Genomic DNA, 21,267 nt, shown 5'->3' with positions numbered 1-21,267 from the left:
AACAAATAAAAACACCACATGCAGCAAATCAGTCAGGGCAGGGTAGGAACGTGCATATTAAAACTCAATTAAAAGCAATGTTGTAGAAGTGGGTCTTGAGCTGAGCTTTAAAAATGTCTACAGAGGCTGCCTGACGAAGGTACAGTGGGAGCTTGTTCCATGCCGACGGCCCGTAGAAGCAAAAAGCTGCTTCCCCGTATTTTTTTGTTGCCATTTTTTTTGGCAACGCGAGCAGGCCAGCAGTGGAAGACCTTAGGGGGCGGTTTGGGACATATTTAGGCAGGCAGTCATGTAGGTAGGAAGGTGCGAGACCATTGAGAGCTTTATAGACAAGTAAAATAATTTTAAAATCAATCCTAAAAACAACCGGAAGCCAGTGCAGTGATGCCAAAACTGGAGTAATATGTTCTCTCATCCTAGTTCTAGTTAAAACTCTGGCTGCTGCATTTTGGACGAGTTGTAATCTGTCAGTTGTTTTCTTAGGCAGTCCTGAATAAAGTGCATTGCAGTAGTCAAGCCGAGAGAAAACAAAGGCGTGGATTAGCGTTTTTGCATCGTCCAAGGACAAATAGGCTCTGATTCGTGCAATATTTCTAAGGTGAAAAAAGGCAATCTTGGTAACATGATTAATGTGAGAATTAAAATTCAATTCAGAATCAATAATAACCCCCAGGTTCTTTACTGTACTGTTACTTTCTACAGTCAGGTTACCAAGTCTGCTTATTATTGATTGTTTCTGCTCACTAGAACCGATTATGAGAACTTCTGTCTTATCCTCATTTAGCTTGAGAAAGTTCTCACTCATCCAACATTTGATGCTAGACAGACAGGTCACAGTGGTTTAGTTCACCAGCATGTGGTATACATTTCATGCTTCAAATACCATTCGGTCCTTCAGTTTTGCTGCGTTTCAATATTTGGAATAGGTGTGTGTGTGTGTGTGTGTGTGTGTGTGTGTGTGTGTGTGTGTGTGTGTGTGTGTGTGTGTGTGTGTGTGTGCATGTACTTGTGTACCTAGGAGAAGGCAGGGGATTTGAGATTGCCCAGGGTCGCCTGGGGCCTGGCAGACTGCACCACTGCATGAGGGCCGTGGGCCTGGCAGAATGGGCGCTGGAGTTGCTCTGCCAGCGCGCCTCCACCAGGCAAACGTTTGGCAAGAAACTCTACCAACATGTAAGTGAGGCATCTCTCTCATCTAGCCAGTACTGTCTCTGTTCTGTGAAGCCAGATACAGTGTCGGAGTTCTCAACTGGTGACCACTGGTGGTCCGTGAAGCAATTGCATGTGGTCCCTGATCATGCATTTAGAAACATATAGGAAAGTGAAGACTGTCTTTTATTTTTATTAAATTTTTTCCTGAGAAACTAAATGATCTGGTGACCTATGATGACGCCTACATGTTGTAATTTACTTGGAAGAAATTCCACAGAAAAAGGGAGTTTGAATCTCAAGAAGGGGGAGTGTACACAGTCAGTCATTATTATTAGGAAATATAATATATTGCATGTGTGTGCTCGGCGTTCATACAATCCGTATATCAGTTAAAATAAAATGTATTTAATGTGGAAGGTTGGATAAAGTAAGAACGGAATTATAGTAACTGAGATAAGAATAGATCAGTGGTTCTCTATCTTTTCTGAGCCCTGGAACACAAGCATATTTCAGATCATTAATGACCGATAAGGGCTTGATATAGTTTGTTGTGCGTACTACTACAAGCCTTCCCTCCCCACGCTAATTCATTCAAATATGTTTTTTTTTATGGACTTGTGAAAAATAATTTAAACATTTTAATATATTTAACAAGGGTATTTTATTTATTTCTATTTCAAAACCTTTTCCCAAGGACCACCTGCAGACATAATTATACCATGGATCAATAGTAGTCTGCAGACTATTGTTTGAGAAACAGTGGGACGCATAGACATGGAATGCATAACAATAAGTTATGCATTCCATAACTGTGATGCATTATCACAAAAAGTAATGAAAAACGAATCTTAGCCCATATCCCCACCCAACACAACAGTGGTCCCCAGGTTAATTCTTGAAAACCCCTGCTTTAATAGCATGCATTTGTTCGAACTGTTTGCGGTTGGTGACCCCTAGTGGCCAACATTAATACAGTAGTAAAAAATATCAGCAGTTGCAGTTTAATAGGCCAAACTTCCAAGTTATGTCAAAATCTAATGGGCAGATTGCTATGAAACATGCTGAGCACATTCATGCTCCCTGGAAGATGACCCTTAACTATTTAAGTGACCCCATCGTCTAGTGCCACCCTCACCTGAGGCCAATATATCAACTTTTCACACATAATCTGACCTACAGTACCCTTTCTCTAACGGAGCGGATGTCTTTTGTGGGAACTACGGATGAAAATTTGCATTCACTAAATGATGGCATGCGTAAGATAAGAACGTAACAGTGGAATATCTATATAATGAAACTATACATATAAACTGTACATATATACTAACTATACTATGCTAGTATACATATGTACTATGACGTGCTATGACTACATACAATGCAATTATAGTGCTGTCTACACAACATGCTATAAGTCTGTATCAAATGCTATCTAAGTCTACAGAAATGCTATCTAAGGGGGTAGGGTAAGTGCTATGGGCCATGATGGAGTCTGTAGAAAATAATACCAGCACTCACGTAGTATCCTGGTTCCTGGAAGGCTTAAAGCTTTGATTAGTCTGAAAAGGTGGGTTTTCAGACTACGGCTACTGCTCAAGACCCTGATGCTAGATAGGAGGGTGTGGAGGGCAGAGATTCAGGAGTCCTGATGGAAACAATGAAGGATCTACAGTAGCAGACAGAAATGTCAACAGGCGCTCTGCGCTTGGTATAAAGACCTCCCCACTCACTGTCCATGTTACTGCTCTGTGTTGTAGGAGGAGGTAGTGGCTCACTGGATCACTCACTGTCCATGTTACTGCTCTGTGTTGTAGGAGGTAGTGGCTCACTGGATCATGTTACTGCTCTGTGTTGTAGGAGGTAGTGGCTCACTGTCCATGTTACTGCTCTGTGTTGTAGGAGGTAGTGGCTCACTGGATCATGTTACTGCTCTGTGTTGTAGGAGGTAGTGGCTCACTGTCCATGTTACTGCTCTGTGTTGTAGGAGGTAGTGGCTCACTGGATCATGTTACTGCTCTGTGTTGTAGGAGGTAGTGGCTCACTGGATCGCAGAGTGCCGTTTGATGATAGAGCAGACCCGCCTGTTGACTCTGAACGCCGCCCACGCTCTGGACTCGCACGGAAGCCGAGCTGCAAGCAAACAGGTAACTGCGGTGTCTGAAAAATCTCTCCGCACAAGTGTAACAGCACCCCTGACTATGTGTGTACCCAAGTAGCGAAACGACTCAATTCCCTCTGTGATTGTCTAGATCGCTATGATCAAGGTGGTTGCAGCCAGGATGGCATGTAAGGTGGTAGACTGTGCCATCCAGGTCTATGGAGGAGCAGGTGTGTCTGGAGACTTCCCGCTAGCACAGATGTAAGTACCTCCAGACCAGGGGTGGGCAACTTTGACGATGGAGAGGGCCACTATATTTCCACATTCACTCCCCATAATATTACCGTTGTAGCAAAATAAAATATAAAAAATAAAATTTGTAGCTATTATCGGCTATTATCGGCTACATTCAAATTGAAATCTTGCATTCTTTTTTAATTGGAATCCTGAAAATTAACATTTTTATGTAATTTCAAATGCCTTTAATTATACGTGTGTTGAGCATTGAGCTACTAATTTAGACTGAAGTAATTAAAGCGGGTCATGTTTGCATGTTGTGGAATTGTAACAGCTGAAACCAATATTATATCAGTATTCTGACATTAACCTGAGGGCCACATTAAGTGTAGGTGGAGGCCGCATGTGGCCCCCGGCCGCCATTTGCCCACCTTTGCTCCAGACATTGTGCAGAATGTTCCAGTCACTAGGGCCATCACGATTATGAAACTGTACTTGACTTGCTTCAATAATTGTGATTGAGGATTTAATTACATTTCTGTTGTTGCACATTATGAATAGAAATCACAATTCTGTTTGGCTTTTTAGCCTAAACAAAATGTGCACTGTACAGGGCACATATGACAAATACCTTTCATCATTTAATAACTTTTAAAAAATACAGCGTTTTGAGCTTGTGAAGATTTTTGAAAAAATAACATGAAAATGATTGAATGATTTTGCAAAAGATAATTGTGATATTGTGTAATGATTGACATGCCGACCCGCATCACATCGTGTCTACTGAAGTAAATATTGTGGCGTTCATCATCAGGTATGCCTACGTGAGGACCCTGCGCATCGCTGATGGCCCAGATGAGGTTCATCTATCCTCCATCGCTCGTCTGGAGCTCAGAGATCAGCTCAGGAAGACACAGGCTAAGCTGTGATGTTGTGGTTAATTCAGGCCCCAGTCGAGACTCACCACAATGTTTATTTCGATCTGCTGTAATGAATGCAGTGCCTTACTTGATCTCAAAGAAAGTTGGAAAATAAATCCTTATTTTTGTTTAAGCATTGGCTACTTTAATAATACAATCTAGATCATTTTAAATGTGCTATAATGTAAAGTAAAATAACATCAAGATTTGTAGCACCACACAATACTTTCATACTGACCTCTGCTGTCGGGGAGAAACCACCTAACTCAACTCAACTCATTTTTCAGAAAATGAAGAAAACAAAGCATAATCCAATACTATATCTTCTTTTCAGACTCATGAAATGAAGGAAATTGACCCCATGTTTTGTATAAGGATGACTGATATCACCAGTGTTTGGTCAGCTACTTTGAAAGCGTAGCTTGTAAGTACAGCTAGCTCACAATCCGTCTGGGCACACTTTCCGTCTGGGCACACCTTAGCGGACAGCCGCGGACAGAAGAAGCTGTCTTTTACGTCATTTCCGAGTTTTTAGACAGCTGGTGAATGGAAAAGAAGCTCCACCTCTGCGACTGACCCCTATGGGGATTTCAATACAAATAAATAAATACATGAACCTGCGCTCTACCTGCCCTCTACTGAAAGTGACGTCAGACTTGGACTCTATGGCAGTATATGCACACTGCAAAAAATAATGAACTTAGCAAGAATTGCAATAATACATCAAGCAAAAATTACTATCTGAGACAAGATTGCAGCCACAGTGTGACTTTTAAGACAATTTGTAGTAATAAATACTTATTTTAAGACTACCAAATTGTTGAGTTGAGAGCCCTCTACCCTCCTCCCCTCCCTTCTCTCCTATATCCTCACCTCTCCTCTCTGCCATCTTCTCACTGTGTACATTTGCACATCTACGATCATAGCATAAAGTTGCGCTATAATGCAAACTGTGTTGTTGTCGAGTGTTTCTCTTTAATGTCTTAGCCAGCAGGAAATCTGACATTCAATGCGTGCTTGTGACAATGTACTGTACTGATGTTTAGTGTCTGGAAAATAATATAGCATAAATAAAGCAGGGGGGGAAACGCATAGCCACCCCCGCTGGAAAATGTTATTTGCTTTTGGGCTTGAGAATATAATGTTGACCTATTCTTTTAGCTTGTGCATTTTATAGACCATCAGGGGAGAACATTAAAAATAAAGTCTGACATTTGGTTTTTATTTTCTTTCAATTCCCTTTTTTCTTTTTAAATGGAACAAACTGTTTTTTCTCTTCAGATTTAGTTGTGGTGACCTTGAGATGTATAATGCCTTGGTGCGGCTTTCATTCATTTGTTTTAATACCATCAGAGATGCATTGATGTTTATTAGACTTAAAACGTGTTAGTTTGGCTTTTTTGTTTTGTCTCACCTTAGTGGCAGAATCTAAATTTACTTTGCCAGATTGTTCAGGTAGGACACAAAGCTATGAAGCTCTATCTCAGTACCTTGCCAGATAAGGATAATATCATCAATGTATCTCTTAAATAACAACATATTGTGGGCATAAGGATTGTTGTGCCACACTGAATTGTGTTCAAGGAAGCCCAAGGCAATGCCTGCATAATCTGGACTGAATACTAAGCCCATTGGTGCCCCCTGCAGTTGGAGATGATAGGAGTTCTCAAATAGAAAATAGTTTTTGTGTAAAATCATGGATGTCATATCTACCAGAAAGTTAGTTGGAGGTGTCAATTCATCCCTTAAGTCTAAATAGAATCTTAATGACTCTGTGCCTAGATCATGGGGGATATTAGTGTATAGGGAGACCACATCAAGGGTAGCCAAAATAATATTGGCAGTGGAATTGAGAATATTTACCTCTGAAAGTTGTTGTATGAAGTCTCCTGTGTCTCTTAAATAAGAGGGCAATTTGGTTACAATGGGTCTCATGTGGCGATCAACAAACTGAGAGAGGGGCTCTGTAAGGCTGTCATTAGAAGCCACTATGGGTCTGCCTGGAGGGTGAGAAAGAGATTTGTGAATTTTTGGAACACAGTAAAATAGAGGGACAGAGGGTTTGTCTTTGGTTAGAAATTTGCACTCTGCCGGAGTTATACAACCCTCCAGCAATGAATCCTGGAGGAAGTTGTCTATTTCCTTCTTATAGGAAGGTGTACTATAGCGCGCCGTTTTTCATCATTTTTGAGGATTTGAAAAAAATGAAAAAACAAATCCGCAATTTGACAAAAACGATGGGTTATAGCCCATGTTTTTTGAAATTTTGAAAAAAAAGTTATCCTCGTTTCTCATCATTTTGGACCATGGGCTATAGCCCATATCGTACGGCATACTATAGCGTGCCGTTTTTCATCATTTTTGAGGATTTGAAAAAAATGACGAAATGACAAAAACGATGGGTTATAGCCCATGTTTTTTGAAATTTTGAAAAAAAAAGTTAGCCTCGTTTCTCATCATTTTGGACCATGGGCTATAGCCTATATCGTACGGCATACTATAGCACGCCGTTTTTCATCATTTTTGAGGATTTGAAGAAAATTCAAAATTAAAAAAAACATGGGTTATAGCCCATCGTTTTTTGAATTTTTGAAAAAAATGTTATCCTCATTTTTCATCATTTTTGAACATGGGCTATAGCCCCTACCGTACGGCATACTATTGTAACATCTGTGCCCAGAGTCACATTGGTTCCATGCATTTTTTGTTTGCTATGCACCATTTTTCATGTCTTTTATTATTTTCTACCAATCCGTTGCGCTATGAAATGTTTCTAATTATCTGCTGGACTATATGCTACAAGAAGCCAGTTGGATACATGGGTTGCTATGGCAACAGTCAGTGATTGTGAAGCCCCGCCCACAGCTCACCTGGGGTTGATGGGCAATCACAATGTTTGGGCCACCTGGGGGGAGTTTGACTCAGGCAGTGCAGAGTGAAGGAGCAGGGAGACAGACAGGCTGCTGCTGTGGGCAAGAGGAATATTTCCCATGTTCTTGCCATTCTTTCCCTTTTGGATTATTCCCTTGGAGTTGGATTATTCCCTTGAATTTGGATTAGACCTCTGGATTTAGAGAACTTCTTCCTTTCCTGGAGTGTGGATATTGGACATTTGACCAGACTTTTCCGAGGAGTTTAAGAGTGGCCAGAGGAGACTGGCCACACTCTACTGGTTTGGATTTGCGTTATTTTTGGACACTTGAGTTTAGTTTTGGACACTTTGAGTTTAGTTTGGACAGTGCTACCGTTTGAGAGTTTTATTTAATTTTGATCTGATTAAGTGAACATTATTTGATAGTGCACTTGATTTTCTTTTGATTTAATAAATCACAGTTTAAGCTTATTTGCTGATTTTTTTAGTGATTCTTATTCTGAACTGACCCACCACCTCCCTCATTTTGCTATAATTGGTTTATTTAATTGTCATTATTGTAATTGTTATACTATAGCACGCTGTTTTTCATCATTTTTGAGGATTTGAAGAAAATTCAAAATTTCAAAAAACATGGGTTATAGCCCATCGTTTTTTTAATTTTTGAAAAAAATGTTATCCTCATTTTTCATCATTTTTGAACATGGGCTATAGCCCGTACCGTACGGCATACTATAGCACGCCGTTTTTCATAATTTGAGGATTTGAAGAAAATTCAAAATTTCAAAAAACATGGGTTATAGCCCATCGTTTTTTGAATTTTTGAAAAAAATGTTATCCTCATTTTTCATCATTTTTGAACATGGGCTATAGCCCGTACCGTACGGCATACTATAGCACGCCGTTTTTCATAATTTTTGAGGATTTGAAGAAAATTCAAAATTTCAAAAAACATGGGTTATAGCCCATCGTTTTTTTTATTTTTGAAAAAAATGTTATCCTCATTTTTCATCATTTTTGAACATGGGCTATAGCCCCTACCGTACGGCATACTATAGCACGCCGTTTTTCATCATTTTTGAGGATTTGAAGAAAATTCAAAATTTCAAAAAACATGGGTTATAGCCCATCGTTTTTTTAATTTTTGAAAAAAATGTTATCCTCATTTTTCATCATTTTTGAACATGGGCTATAGCCCGTACCGTACGGCATACTATAGCACGCCGTTTTTCATAATTTGAGGATTTGAAGAAAATTCAAAATTTCAAAAAACATGGGTTATAGCCCATCGTTTTTTTAATTATTGAAAAAAATGTTATCCTCATTTTTCATCATTTTTGAACATGGGCTATAGCCCCTACCGTACGGCATACTATAGCACGCCGTTTTTCATCATTTTTGAGGATTTGAAGAAAATTCAAAATTTCAAAAAACATGGGTTATAGCCCATCGTTTTTTTAATTTTTGAAAAAAATGTTATCCTCATTTTTCATCATTTTTGAACATGGGCTATAGCCCCTACCGTACGGCATACTATAGCACGCCGTTTTTCACCATTTTTGAGGATTTGAAGAAAATTCAAAATTTCAAAAAACATGGGTTATAGCCCATCGTTTTTTTAATTTTTGAAAAAAATGTTATCCTCATTTTTCATCATTTTTGAACATGGGCTATAGCCCCTACCGTACGGCATACTATAGCACGCCGTTTTTCATTTTTGAGGATTTGAAGAAAATTCAAAATTTCAAAAAACATGGGTTATAGCCCATCGTTTTTTGAATTTTTGAAAAAAATGTTATCCTCATTTTTCATCATTTTTGAACATGGGCTATAGCCCCTACCGTACGGCATACTATAGCACGCCGTTTTTCGTCATTTTTGAGGATTTGAAGAAAATTCAAAATTTCAAAAAACATGGGTTATAGCCCATCGTTTTTTGAATTTTTGAAAAAAATGTTATCCTCATTTTTCATCATTTTTGAACATGGGCTATGGCCCCTACCGTACGGCATACTATAGCACGCTGTTTTTCATCATTTTTGAGGATTTGAAGAAAATTCAAAATTTCAAAAAACATGGGTTATAGCCCATCGTTTTTTGAATTTTTGAAAAAAATGTTATCCTAATTTTTCATCATTTTTTAACATGGGCTATAGCCCCTACCGTACGGCATACTATAGCACGCCGTTTTTCATCATTTTTGAGGATTTGAAGAAAATTCAAAATTTCAAAAAACATGGGTTATAGCCCATCGTTTTTTGAATTTTTGAAAAAAATGTTATCCTCATTTTTCATCATTTTTGAACATGGGCTATAGCCCCTACCGTACGGCATACTATAGCACGCCGTTTTTCATCATTTTTGAGGATTTGAAGAAAATTCAAAATTTCAAAAAACATGGGTTATAGCCCATCGTTTTTTGAATTTTTGAAAAAAATGTTATCCTCATTTTTCATCATTTTTGAACATGGGCTATAGCCCCTACCGTACGGCATACTATAGCACGCCGTTTTTCATCATTTTTGAGGATTTGAAGAAATTTCAAAATTTCAAAAAACATGGTATAGCCCATCGTTTTTTGAATTTTTGAAAAAAATGTTATCCTCATTTTTCATCATTTTTGAACATGGGCTATAGCCCGTACCGTACGGCATACTATAGCACGCCGTTTTTCATAATTTTTGAGGATTTGAAGAAAATTCAAAATTTCAAAAAACATGGGTTATAGCCCATCGTTTTTTGAATTTTTGAAAAAAATGTTATCCTCATTTTTCATCATTTTTGAACATGGGCTATAGCCCCTACCGTACGGCATACTATAGCACGCCGTTTTGCATCATTTTTGAGGATTTGAAGAAAATTCAAAATTTCAAAAAACATGGGTTATAGCCCATCGTTTTTTGAATTTTTGAAAAAAATGTTATCCTCATTTTTCATCATTTTTGAACATGGGCTATAGCCCCTACCGTACGGCATACTATAGCACGCCGTTTTTCATCATTTTTGAGGATTTGAAGAAAATTCAAAATTTCAAAAAACATGGGTTATAGCCCATCGTTTTTTGAATTTTTGAAAAAAATGTTATCCTCATTTTTCATCATTTTTGAACATGGGCTATAGCCCCTACCGTACGGCATACTATAGCACGCCGTTTTTCATCATTTTTGAGGATTTGAAGAAAATTCAAAATTTCAAAAAACATGGGTTATAGCCCATCGTTTTTTGAATTTTTGAAAAAAATGTTATCCTCATTTTTCATCATTTTTGAACATGGGCTATAGCCCCTACCGTACGGCATACTATAGCACGCCGTTTTTCATCATTTTTGAGGATTTGAAGAAAATTCAAAATTTCAAAAAACATGGGTTATAGCCCATCGTTTTTTGAATTTTTGAAAAAAATGTTATCCTCATTTTTCATCATTTTTGAACATGGGCTATAGCCCCTACCGTACGGCATACTATAGCACGCCGTTTTTCATCATTTTTGAGGATTTGAAGTAAATTCAAAATTTCAAAAAACATGGGTTATAGCCCATCGTTTTTTGATTTTTTGAAAAAAATATTATCCTCATTTTACATCATTTTTGAACATGGGCTATAGCCCCTACCGTACGGCATACTATAGCACGCCGTTTTTCATCATTTTTGAGGATTTGAAGAAAATTCAAAATTTCTAAAAACATGGGTTATAGCCCATCGTTTTTTTAATTTTTGAAAAAAATGTTATCCTCATTTTTCATCATTTTTGAACATGGGCTATAGCCCCTACCGTACGGCATACTATAGCACGCCGTTTTTCACCATTTTTGAGGATTTGAAGAAAATTCAAAATTTCAAAAAACATGGGTTATAGCCCATCGTTTTTTTAATTTTTGAAAAAAATGTTATCCTCATTTTTCATCATTTTTGAACATGGGCTATAGCCCCTACCGTACGGCATACTATAGCACGCCGTTTTTCATTTTTGAGGATTTGAAGAAAATTCAAAATTTCAAAAAACATGGGTTATAGCCCATCGTTTTTTGAATTTTTGAAAAAAATGTTATCCTCATTTTTCATCATTTTTGAACATGGGCTATAGCCCCTACCGTACGGCATACTATAGCACGCCGTTTTTCGTCATTTTTGAGGATTTGAAGAAAATTCAAAATTTCAAAAAACATGGGTTATAGCCCATCGTTTTTTTTATTTTTGAAAAAAATGTTATCCTCATTTTTCATCATTTTTGAACATGGGCTATAGCCCCTACCATACGGCATACTATAGCACGCCGTTTTTCATCATTTTTGAGGATTTGAAGAAAATTCAAAATTTCAAAAAACATGGGTTATAGCCCATCGTTTTTTTAATTTTTGAAAAAAATGTTATCCTAATTTTTCATCATTTTTTAACATGGGCTATAGCCCCTACCGTACGGCATACTATAGCACGCCGTTTTTCATCATTTTTGAGGATTTGAAGAAAATTCAAAATTTCAAAAAACATGGGTTATAGCCCATCGTTTTTTGAATTTTTGAAAAAAATGTTATCCTCATTTTTCATCATTTTTGAACATGGGCTATAGCCCCTACCGTACGGCATACTATAGCACGCCGTTTTTCATCATTTTTGAGGATTTGAAGAAAATTCAAAATTTCAAAAAACATGGGTTATAGCCCATCGTTTTTTGAATTTTTGAAAAAAATGTTATCCTCATTTTTCATCATTTTTGAACATGGGCTATAGCCCCTACCGTACGGCATACTATAGCACGCCGTTTTTCATCATTTTTGAGGATTTGAAGAAAATTCAAAATTTCAAAAAACATGGGTTATAGCCCATCGTTTTTTGAATTTTTGAAAAAAATGTTATCCTCATTTTTCATCATTTTTGAACATGGGCTATAGCCCCTACCGTACGGCATACTATAGCACGCCGTTTTTCATCATTTTTGAGGATTTGAAGAAAATTCAAAATTTCAAAAAACATGGGTTATAGCCCATCGTTTTTTTAATTTTTGAAAAAAATGTTATCCTCATTTTTCATCATTTTTGAACATGGGCTATAGCCCGTACCGTACGGCATACTATAGCACGCCGTTTTTCATCATTTTTGAGGATTTGAAGAAAATTCAAAATTTCAAAAAACATGGGTTATAGCCCATCGTTTTTTTTATTTTTGAAAAAAATGTTATCCTCATTTTTCATCATTTTTGAACATGGGCTATGGCCCCTACCGTACGGCATACTATAGCACGCTGTTTTTCATCATTTTTGAGGATTTGAAGAAAATTCAAAATTTCAAAAAACATGGGTTATAGCCCATCGTTTTTTGAATTTTTGAAAAAAATGTTATCCTAATTTTTCATCATTTTTTAACATGGGCTATAGCCCCTACCGTACGGCATACTATAGCACGCCGTTTTTCATCATTTTTGAGGATTTGAAGAAAATTCAAAATTTCAAAAAACATGGGTTATAGCCCATCGTTTTTTGAATTTTTGAAAAAAAAATTATCCTCATTTTTCATCATTTTTGAACATGGGCTATAGCCCCTACCGTACGGCATACTATAGCACGCCGTTTTTCATCATTTTTGAGGATTTGAAGAAAATTCAAAATTTCAAAAAACATGGGTTATAGCCCATCGTTTTTTGAATTTTTGAAAAAAATGTTATCCTCATTTTTCATCATTTTTGAACATGGGCTATAGCCCCTACCGTACGGCATACTATAGCACGCCGTTTTTCATCATTTTTGAGGATTTGAAGAAATTTCAAAATTTCAAAAAACATGGGTTATAGCCCATCGTTTTTTGAATTTTTGAAAAAAATGTTATCCTCATTTTTCATCATTTTTGAACATGGGCTATAGCCCGTACCGTACGGCATACTATAGCACGCCGTTTTTCATAATTTTTGAGGATTTGAAGAAAATTCAAAATTTCAAAAAACATGGGTTATAGCCCATCGTTTTTTGAATTTTTGAAAAAAATGTTATCCTCATTTTTCATCATTTTTGAACATGGGCTATAGCCCCTACTGTACGGCATACTATAGCACGCCGTTTTGCATCATTTTTGAGGATTTGAAGAAAATTCAAAATTTCAAAAAACATGGGTTATAGCCCATCGTTTTTTGAATTTTTGAAAAAAATGTTATCCTCATTTTTCATCATTTTTGAACATGGGCTATAGCCCCTACCGTACGGCATACTATAGCACGCCGTTTTTCATCATTTTTGAGGATTTGAAGAAAATTCAAAATTTCAAAAAACATGGGTTATAGCCCATCGTTTTTTGAATTTTTGAAAAAAATGTTATCCTCATTTTTCATCATTTTTGAACATGGGCTATAGCCCCTACCGTACGGCATACTATAGCACGCCGTTTTTCATCATTTTTGAGGATTTGAAGAAAATTCAAAATTTCAAAAAACATGGGTTATAGCCCATCGTTTTTTGAATTTTTGAAAAAAATGTTATCCTCATTTTTCATCATTTTTGAACATGGGCTATAGCCCCTACCGTACGGCATACTATAGCACGCCGTTTTTCATCATTTTTGAGGATTTGAAGAAAATTCAAAATTTCAAAAAACATGGGTTATAGCCCATCGTTTTTTGAATTTTTGAAAAAAATGTTATCCTCATTTTTCATCATTTTTGAACATGGGCTATAGCCCCTACCGTACGGCATACTATAGCACGCCGTTTTTCATCATTTTTGAGGATTTGAAGTAAATTCAAAATTTCAAAAAACATGGGTTATAGCCCATCGTTTTTTGATTTTTTGAAAAAAATATTATCCTCATTTTTCATCATTTTTGAACATGGGCTATAGCCCCTACCGTACGGCATACTATAGCACGCCGTTTTTCATCATTTTTGAGGATTTGAAGAAAATTCAAAATTTCTAAAAACATGGGTTATAGCCCATCGTTTTTTGAATTTTTGAAAAAAATGTTATCCTCATTTTTCATCATTTTTGAACATGGGCTATAGCCCCTACCGTACGGCATACTATAGCACGCCGTTTTTCATCATTTTTGAGGATTTGAAGAAAATTCAAAATTTCAAAAAACATGGGTTATAGCCCATCGTTTTTTTTATTTTTGAAAAAAATGTTATCCTCATTTTTCATCATTTTTGAACATGGGCTATAGCCCGTACCGTACGGCATACTATAGCACGCCGTTTTTCATAATTTTTGAGGATTTGAAGAAAATTCAAAATTTCAAAAAACATGGGTTATAGCCCATCGTTTTTTGATTTTTTAAAAAAAATGTTATCCTCATTTTTCATCATTTTTGAACATGGGCTATAGCCCCTACCGTACGGCATACTATAGCACGCCGTTTTTCATCATTTTTGAGGATTTGAAGAAATTTCAAAATTTCAAAAAACATGGGTTATAGCCCATCGTTTTTTTAATTTTTGAAAAAAATGTTATCCTCATTTTTCATCATTTTTGAACATGGGCTATAGCCCCTACCGTACGGCATACTATAGCACGCCGTTTTTCATCATTTTTGAGGATTTGAAGAAAATTCAAAATTTCAAAAAACATGGGTTATAGCCCATCGTTTTTTTATTTTTGAAAAAAATGTTATCCTCATTTTTCATCATTTTTGAACATGGGCTATAGCCCGTACCGTACGGCATACTATAGCACGCCGTTTTTCATAATTTTTGAGGATTTGAAGAAAATTCAAAATTTCAAAAAACATGGGTTATAGCCCATCGTTTTTTTTATTTTTGAAAAAAATGTTATCCTCATTTTTCATCATTTTTGAACATGGGCTATAGCCCCTACCGTACGGCATACTATAGCACGCCGTTTTTCATCATTTTTGAGGATTTGAAGAAAATTCAAAATTTCAAAAAACATGGGTTATAGCCCATCGTTTTTTTATTTTTGAAAAAAATGTTATCCTCATTTTTCATCATTTTTGAACATGGGCTATAGCCCCTACCGTACGGCATACTATAGCACGCCGTTTTTCATCATTTTTGAGGATTTGAAGAAAATTCAAAATTTCAAAAAACATGGGTTATAGCCCATCGTTTTTTTAATTTTTGAAAAAAATGTTATCCTCATTTTTCATCATTTTTGAACATGGGCTATAGCCCGTACCGTACGGCATACTATAGCACGCCGTTTTTCATAATTTTTGAGGATTTGAAGAAAATTCAAAATTTCAAAAAACATGGGTTATAGCCCATCGTTTTTTGAATTTTTGAAAAAAATGTTATCCTCATTTTTCATCATTTTGAACATGGGCTATAGCCCGTACCGTACGGCATACTATAGCACGCCGTTTTTCATAATTTGAGGATTTGAAGAAAATTCAAAATTTCAAAAAACATGGGTTATAGCCCATCGTTTTTTGAATTTTTGAAAAAAATGTTATCCTCATTTTTCATCATTTTGAACATGGGCTATAGCCCCTACCGTACGGCATACTATAGCACGCCGTTTTTCATCATTTTTGAGGATTTGAAGAAAATTCAAAATTTCAAAAAACATGGGTTATAGCCCATCGTTTTTTTTATTTTTGAAAAAAATGTTATCCTCATTTTTCATCATTTTTGAACATGGGCTATAGCCCCTACCATACGGCATACTATAGCACGCCGTTTTTCATCATTTTTGAGGATTTGAAGAAAATTCAAAATTTCAAAAAACATGGGTTATAGCCCATTGTTTTTTGAATTTTTGAAAAAAATGTTATCCTCATTTTTCATCATTTTTGAACATGGGCTATAGCCCCTACCGTACGGCATACTATAGCACGCCGTTTTTCATCATTTTTGAAGAAATTTCAAAATTTCAAAAAACATGGGTTATAGCCCATCGTTTTTTTAATTTTTGAAAAAAATGTTATCCTCATTTTTCATCATTTTTGAACATGGGCTATAGCCCCTACCGTACGGCATACTATAGCACGCCGTTTTTCATCATTTTTGAGGATTTGAAGAAAATTCAAAATTTCAAAAAACATGGGTTATAGCCCATCGTTTTTTGATTTTTTGAAAAAAATGTTATCCTCATTTTTCATCATTTTTGAACATGGGCTATAGCCCGTACCGTATGGCATACTATAGCACGCCGTTTTTCATAATTTTTGAGGATTTGAAGAAAATTCAAAATTTCAAAAAACATGGGTTATAGCCCATCGTTTTTTTTATTTTTGAAAAAAATGTTATCCTCATTTTTCATCATTTTTGAACATGGGCTATAGCCCCTACCGTACGGCATACTATAGCACGCCGTTTTTCATCATTTTTGAGGATTTGAAGAAAATTCAAAATTTCAAAAAACATGGGTTATAGCCCATCGTTTTTTTTATTTTTGAAAAAAATGTTATCCTCATTTTTCATCATTTTTGAACATGGGCTATAGCCCCTACCGTACGGCATACTATAGCACGCCGTTTTTCATCATTTTTGAGGATTTGAAGAAAATTCAAAATTTCAAAAAACATGGGTTATAGCCCATCGTTTTTTGAATTTTTGAAAAAAATGTTATCCTCATTTTTCATCATTTTTGAACATGGGCTATAGCCCCTACTGTACGGCATACTATAGCACGCCGTTTTTCATCATTTTTGAGGATTTGAAGAAAATTCAAAATTTCAAAAAACATGGGTTATAGCCCATCGTTTTTTTAATTTTTGAAAAAAATGTTATCCTCATTTTTCATCATTTTTGAACATGGGCTATAGCCCGTACCGTACGGCATACTATAGCACGCCGTTTTTCATAATTTTTGAGGATTTGAAGAAAATTCAAAATTTCAAAAAACATGGGTTATAGCCCATCGTTTTTTTTATTTTTGAAAAAAATGTTATCCTCATTTTTCATCATTTTTGAACATGGGCTATAGCCCCTACCATACGGCATACTATAGCACGCCGTTTTTCATCATTTTTGAGGATTTGAAGAAAATTCAAAATTTCAAAAAACATGGGTTATAGCCCATCGTTTTTTGAATTTTTGAAAAAAATGTTATCCTCATTTTTCATCATTTTGAACATGGGCTATAGCCCCTACCGTACGGCATACTATAGCACGCCGTTTTTCATCATTTTTGAGGATTCGAAGAAAATTCAAAATTTCAAAAAACATGGGTTATAGCCCATCGTTTTTTTATTTTTGAAAAAAATGTTATCCTCATTTTTCATCATTTTTGAACATGGGCTATAGCCCCTACCATACGGCATACTATAGCACGCCGTTTTTCATCATTTTTGAGGATTTGAAGAAAATTCAAAATTTCAAAAAACATGGGTTATAGCCCATCGTTTTTTGAATTTTTGAAAAAAATGTTATCCTCATTTTTCATCATTTTTGAACATGGGCTATAGCCCCTACCGTACGGCATACTATAGCACGCCGTTTTTCATCATTTTTGAGGATTTGAAGAAAATTCAAAATTTCAAAAAACATGGGTTATAGCCCATCGTTTTTTGAAATTAAAAAAAAAAAGTTATCCTCGTTTCTCATCATTTTGGACCATGGGCTATAGCCTATATCGTACGGCATACTATAGCGCGCCGTTTTTCATAATTTTTGATGATTTGACAATATTGAAAAAAACGATGGGTTATATTGAAGCGTGCACCTACACACGCACAGGCGCACATGCGTATGCACACCTGGACCTGTAAATGAACAACACAAAAACGAAGGCACTGGTGTCGGACTTCTGGTTTACCGGAACGGGGTTCAACTCCCTGCAGTGCCCTGCTCAATGTGTTGTATTTACCGGAAAGGATGGGAAACATTAGCAAATTGCGGAGTGTTTAAAAAAAAAACGATGGGTTATAGCCCATGTTTTTTTATTTTTTTGAAAAATTGCGGAAGTTGCGGAATTTAGAATTTAGATTTTTTTTAAAAAATTGCGAAATTGCGGATTTTTTTTTTTATAACAAATCTTTGGACCATGGGCTATAGCCTATATCGTACGGCATACTATAGCGCGCCGTATTTCATCATTTTTGATGATTTGACAAAAATGAAAAAAACGATGGGTTATAGCCCATGTTTCTTCATGAATTAATTTGTCAACTTGTTAACTATACAATGTTTAAAAAAAACTTTTCACCATGATCATGTAATATATTATAAGCCCCGAGCTGAATTAAAACAGTTGCACTGTTTCAATTCCTCAGACTGAAACGAATCTGTAACAGTCAGTCAGATTTTGAAAAAGAGAGAGACATCATGTACAGAAACTTTGTTGATAGAGGGTACCCCAGAAAATGGCTTGACTCTGCTTTAACTAAATTAAATAATCCTAACCAGGTTGCAAAGACCAAAAAGAAACACTCATGTGCCTGCATCACTACTAATCCTTTGAGCAATGATATACGTAGCATCATAGAGAAACACTGGCATGTTTTGTCAGCTGATCCTGAAGGTGCTAAAGTGTTTACTGACCCTCCTCTTTTCTCTCATTATAGATCTCAAAGCATCAGACTATATGGTGAAAGCAGACTGCTATATACCCCCCCAGAAATTCCCCATCATTGTGTGCCTCAGTGGACCAACGGATAAGTCAAATGATATCCGTAGTATACCTAGTAGAAGTGTGCCGGTTCGAACCCCGACATACTCAAATCTTTACTGACACTTTGCATTCCACACTAACATCAACTAGCACAGAAAAGCTGTGTTGTAGTAACCAGCAATTAGCTCAGTGTGATGAGTGGCTGTACTTAGTTGTGATCCACAGGTCCACGGTTCAAATCCCACATTATTCATGTGTCTCTGTGATGCTTTGCTTTGCACACTGAATTTCTTGAATAAAAAATAAAAACTCAAAAGCACCAGGAGACATCTGCTGAATGCCCCAAGGTGCCTTGGCTCAATGGTGTGGAGCGCTTGACCCAGTTGCCAGCTTCAGACAGTTGGCCGGTTCAAGTCCCATGTCATGACATCAAGGTGCTGGGAAGGACCATCGGGAGACGGTGCTCTCTCCCCCTGTTTCCTGAAAAGTAACGGTTGGGGGTTATGCCGTACGATATAGGCTATAGCCCACCGTCCAAAATGATGAGAAACGAGGATAATTTTTTTTTCAAAATTTCAAAAAACATGGGCTGTAACCCATCGTTTTTTTTTTTCATTTATTCCGCAATTTCCGCAATTTTCAATTTCCGCAATTTCCGCAATTGCTCCGCAATATTCCGCAATTTCCGCAATTTGCAATTCCTGCATTTTGCAAATTCCGCAATTTTCCGCAATTGCTCCGCAATATTCCGCAATTTTCCGCAATTGCTCCGCAATATTCCGCAATTTCCGCAATTTTCAATTTCTGCATTTTGCAAATTCCGCAATTTCTGCATTTTGCAAATTCCGCAATTTTCCTCAATTGCTCCGCAATATTCCGCAATTTCCGCAATTTTCAATTTCTGCATTTTGCAAATTCCGCAATTTCCGCAATTTCCCAAATTTCCGCAATTTCCGCAATTTTCCGCAATTGCTCCGCAATTTCCGCAATTTCCGCAATTTTCAATTTCTGCATTTTGCAAATTCCGCAATTTCCGCAATTTTCCGCAATTGCTCCGCAATATTCCGCAATTTCCGCAATTTTCAATTTCCGCAAAATATTGCGGAGCAATTGCGGAAATTGCGGAAATTGAAAATTGCGGAAATTGCGGAATATTGCGGAGCAATTGCGGAAATTGCGGAATTTGCAAAATGCAGAAATTGGAAATTGCGGAATATTGCGGAGCAATTGCGGAAAATTGCGGAATATTGCGGAGCAATTGCGGAAAATTGCGGAATTTGCAAAATGCAGGAATTGCAAATTGCGGAAATTGCGGAATATTGCGGAGCAATTGCGGAAATTGCGGAAATTGAAAATTGCGGAAATTGCGGAATAAATGAAAAAAAAAAAACGATGGGTTACAGCCCATGTTTTTTGAAATTTTGAAAAAAAAATTATCCTCGTTTCTCATCATTTTGGACGGTGGGCTATAGCCTATATCGTACGGCATAACCCCCAAACGTTACTTTTCAGGAAACAGGGGGAGAGAGCACCGTCTCCCGATGGTCCTTCCCAGCACCTTGATGTCATGACATGGGACTTGAACCGGCCAACTGTCTGAAGCTGGCAACTGGGTCAAGCGCTCCACACCATTGAGCCAAGGCACCTTGGGGCATTCAGCAGATGTCTCCTGGTGCTTTTGAGTTTTTATTTTTTATTCAAGAAATTCAGTGTGCAAAGCAAAGCATCACAGAGACACATGAATAATGTGGGATTTGAACCGTGGACCTGTGGATCACAACTAAGTACAGCCACTCATCACACTGAGCTAATTGCTGGTTACTACAACACAGCTTTTCTGTGCTAGTTGATGTTAGTGTGGAATGCAAAGTGTCAGTAAAGATTTGAGTATGTCGGGGTTCGAACCGGCACACTTCTACTAGGTATACTACGGATATCATTTGACTTATCCGTTGGTCCACTGAGGCACACAATGATGGGGAATTTCTGGGGGGGTATATAGCAGTCTGCTTTCACCATATAGTCTGATGCTTTGAGATCTATAATGAGAGAAAAGAGGAGGGTCAGTAAACACTTTAGCACCTTCAGGATCAGCTGACAAAACATGCCAGTGTTTCTCTATGATGCTACGTATATCATTGCTCAAAGGATTAGTAGTGATGCAGGCACATGAGTGTTTCTTTTTGGTCTTTGCAACCTGGTTAGGATTATTTAATTTAGTTAAAGCAGAGTCAAGCCATTTTCTGGGGTACCCTCTATCAACAAAGTTTCTGTACATGATGTCTCTCTCTTTTTCAAAATCTGACTGACTGTTACAGATTCGTTTCAGTCTGAGGAATTGAAACAGTGCAACTGTTTTAATTCAGCTCGGGGCTTATAATATATTACATGATCATGGTGAAAAGTTTTTTTTAAACATTGTATAGTTAACAAGTTGACAAATTAATTCATGAAGAAACATGGGCTATAACCCATCGTTTTTTTCATTTTTGTCAAA

At 36.7% G+C, this 21,267-nt stretch overlaps 1 protein-coding gene across 1 annotated transcript in view; it reads left to right on the top strand.

Moving 5' to 3' along the window:
- Positions 1-5,765, top strand: part of acad11 (acyl-CoA dehydrogenase family, member 11) — a 34,629-nt gene extending 28,864 nt beyond the window's left edge. Inside the window, exons 17-20 of the mRNA XM_080794223.1 lie at positions 1,019-1,173; positions 3,180-3,296; positions 3,402-3,511; positions 4,302-5,765. Of these exons, the coding sequence (XP_080650349.1) occupies positions 1,019-1,173; positions 3,180-3,296; positions 3,402-3,511; positions 4,302-4,416 (497 nt within the window). The 3' untranslated portion in view covers positions 4,417-5,765. The remainder of the gene's footprint in view (positions 1-1,018; positions 1,174-3,179; positions 3,297-3,401; positions 3,512-4,301) is intronic.
- The last annotated feature ends 15,502 nt before the right edge of the window (positions 5,766-21,267 follow it).

The sequence above is a fragment of the Protomyctophum bolini genome (genome assembly GCF_963924005.1).
Source record: "Protomyctophum bolini genome assembly, chromosome: 21".
Lineage (NCBI taxonomy): Eukaryota > Metazoa > Chordata > Actinopteri > Myctophiformes > Myctophidae > Protomyctophum > Protomyctophum bolini.
The sequence above is the reverse complement of the archived record's forward strand: the minus strand, read 5'-3'. Positions and strand labels throughout refer to the sequence as shown.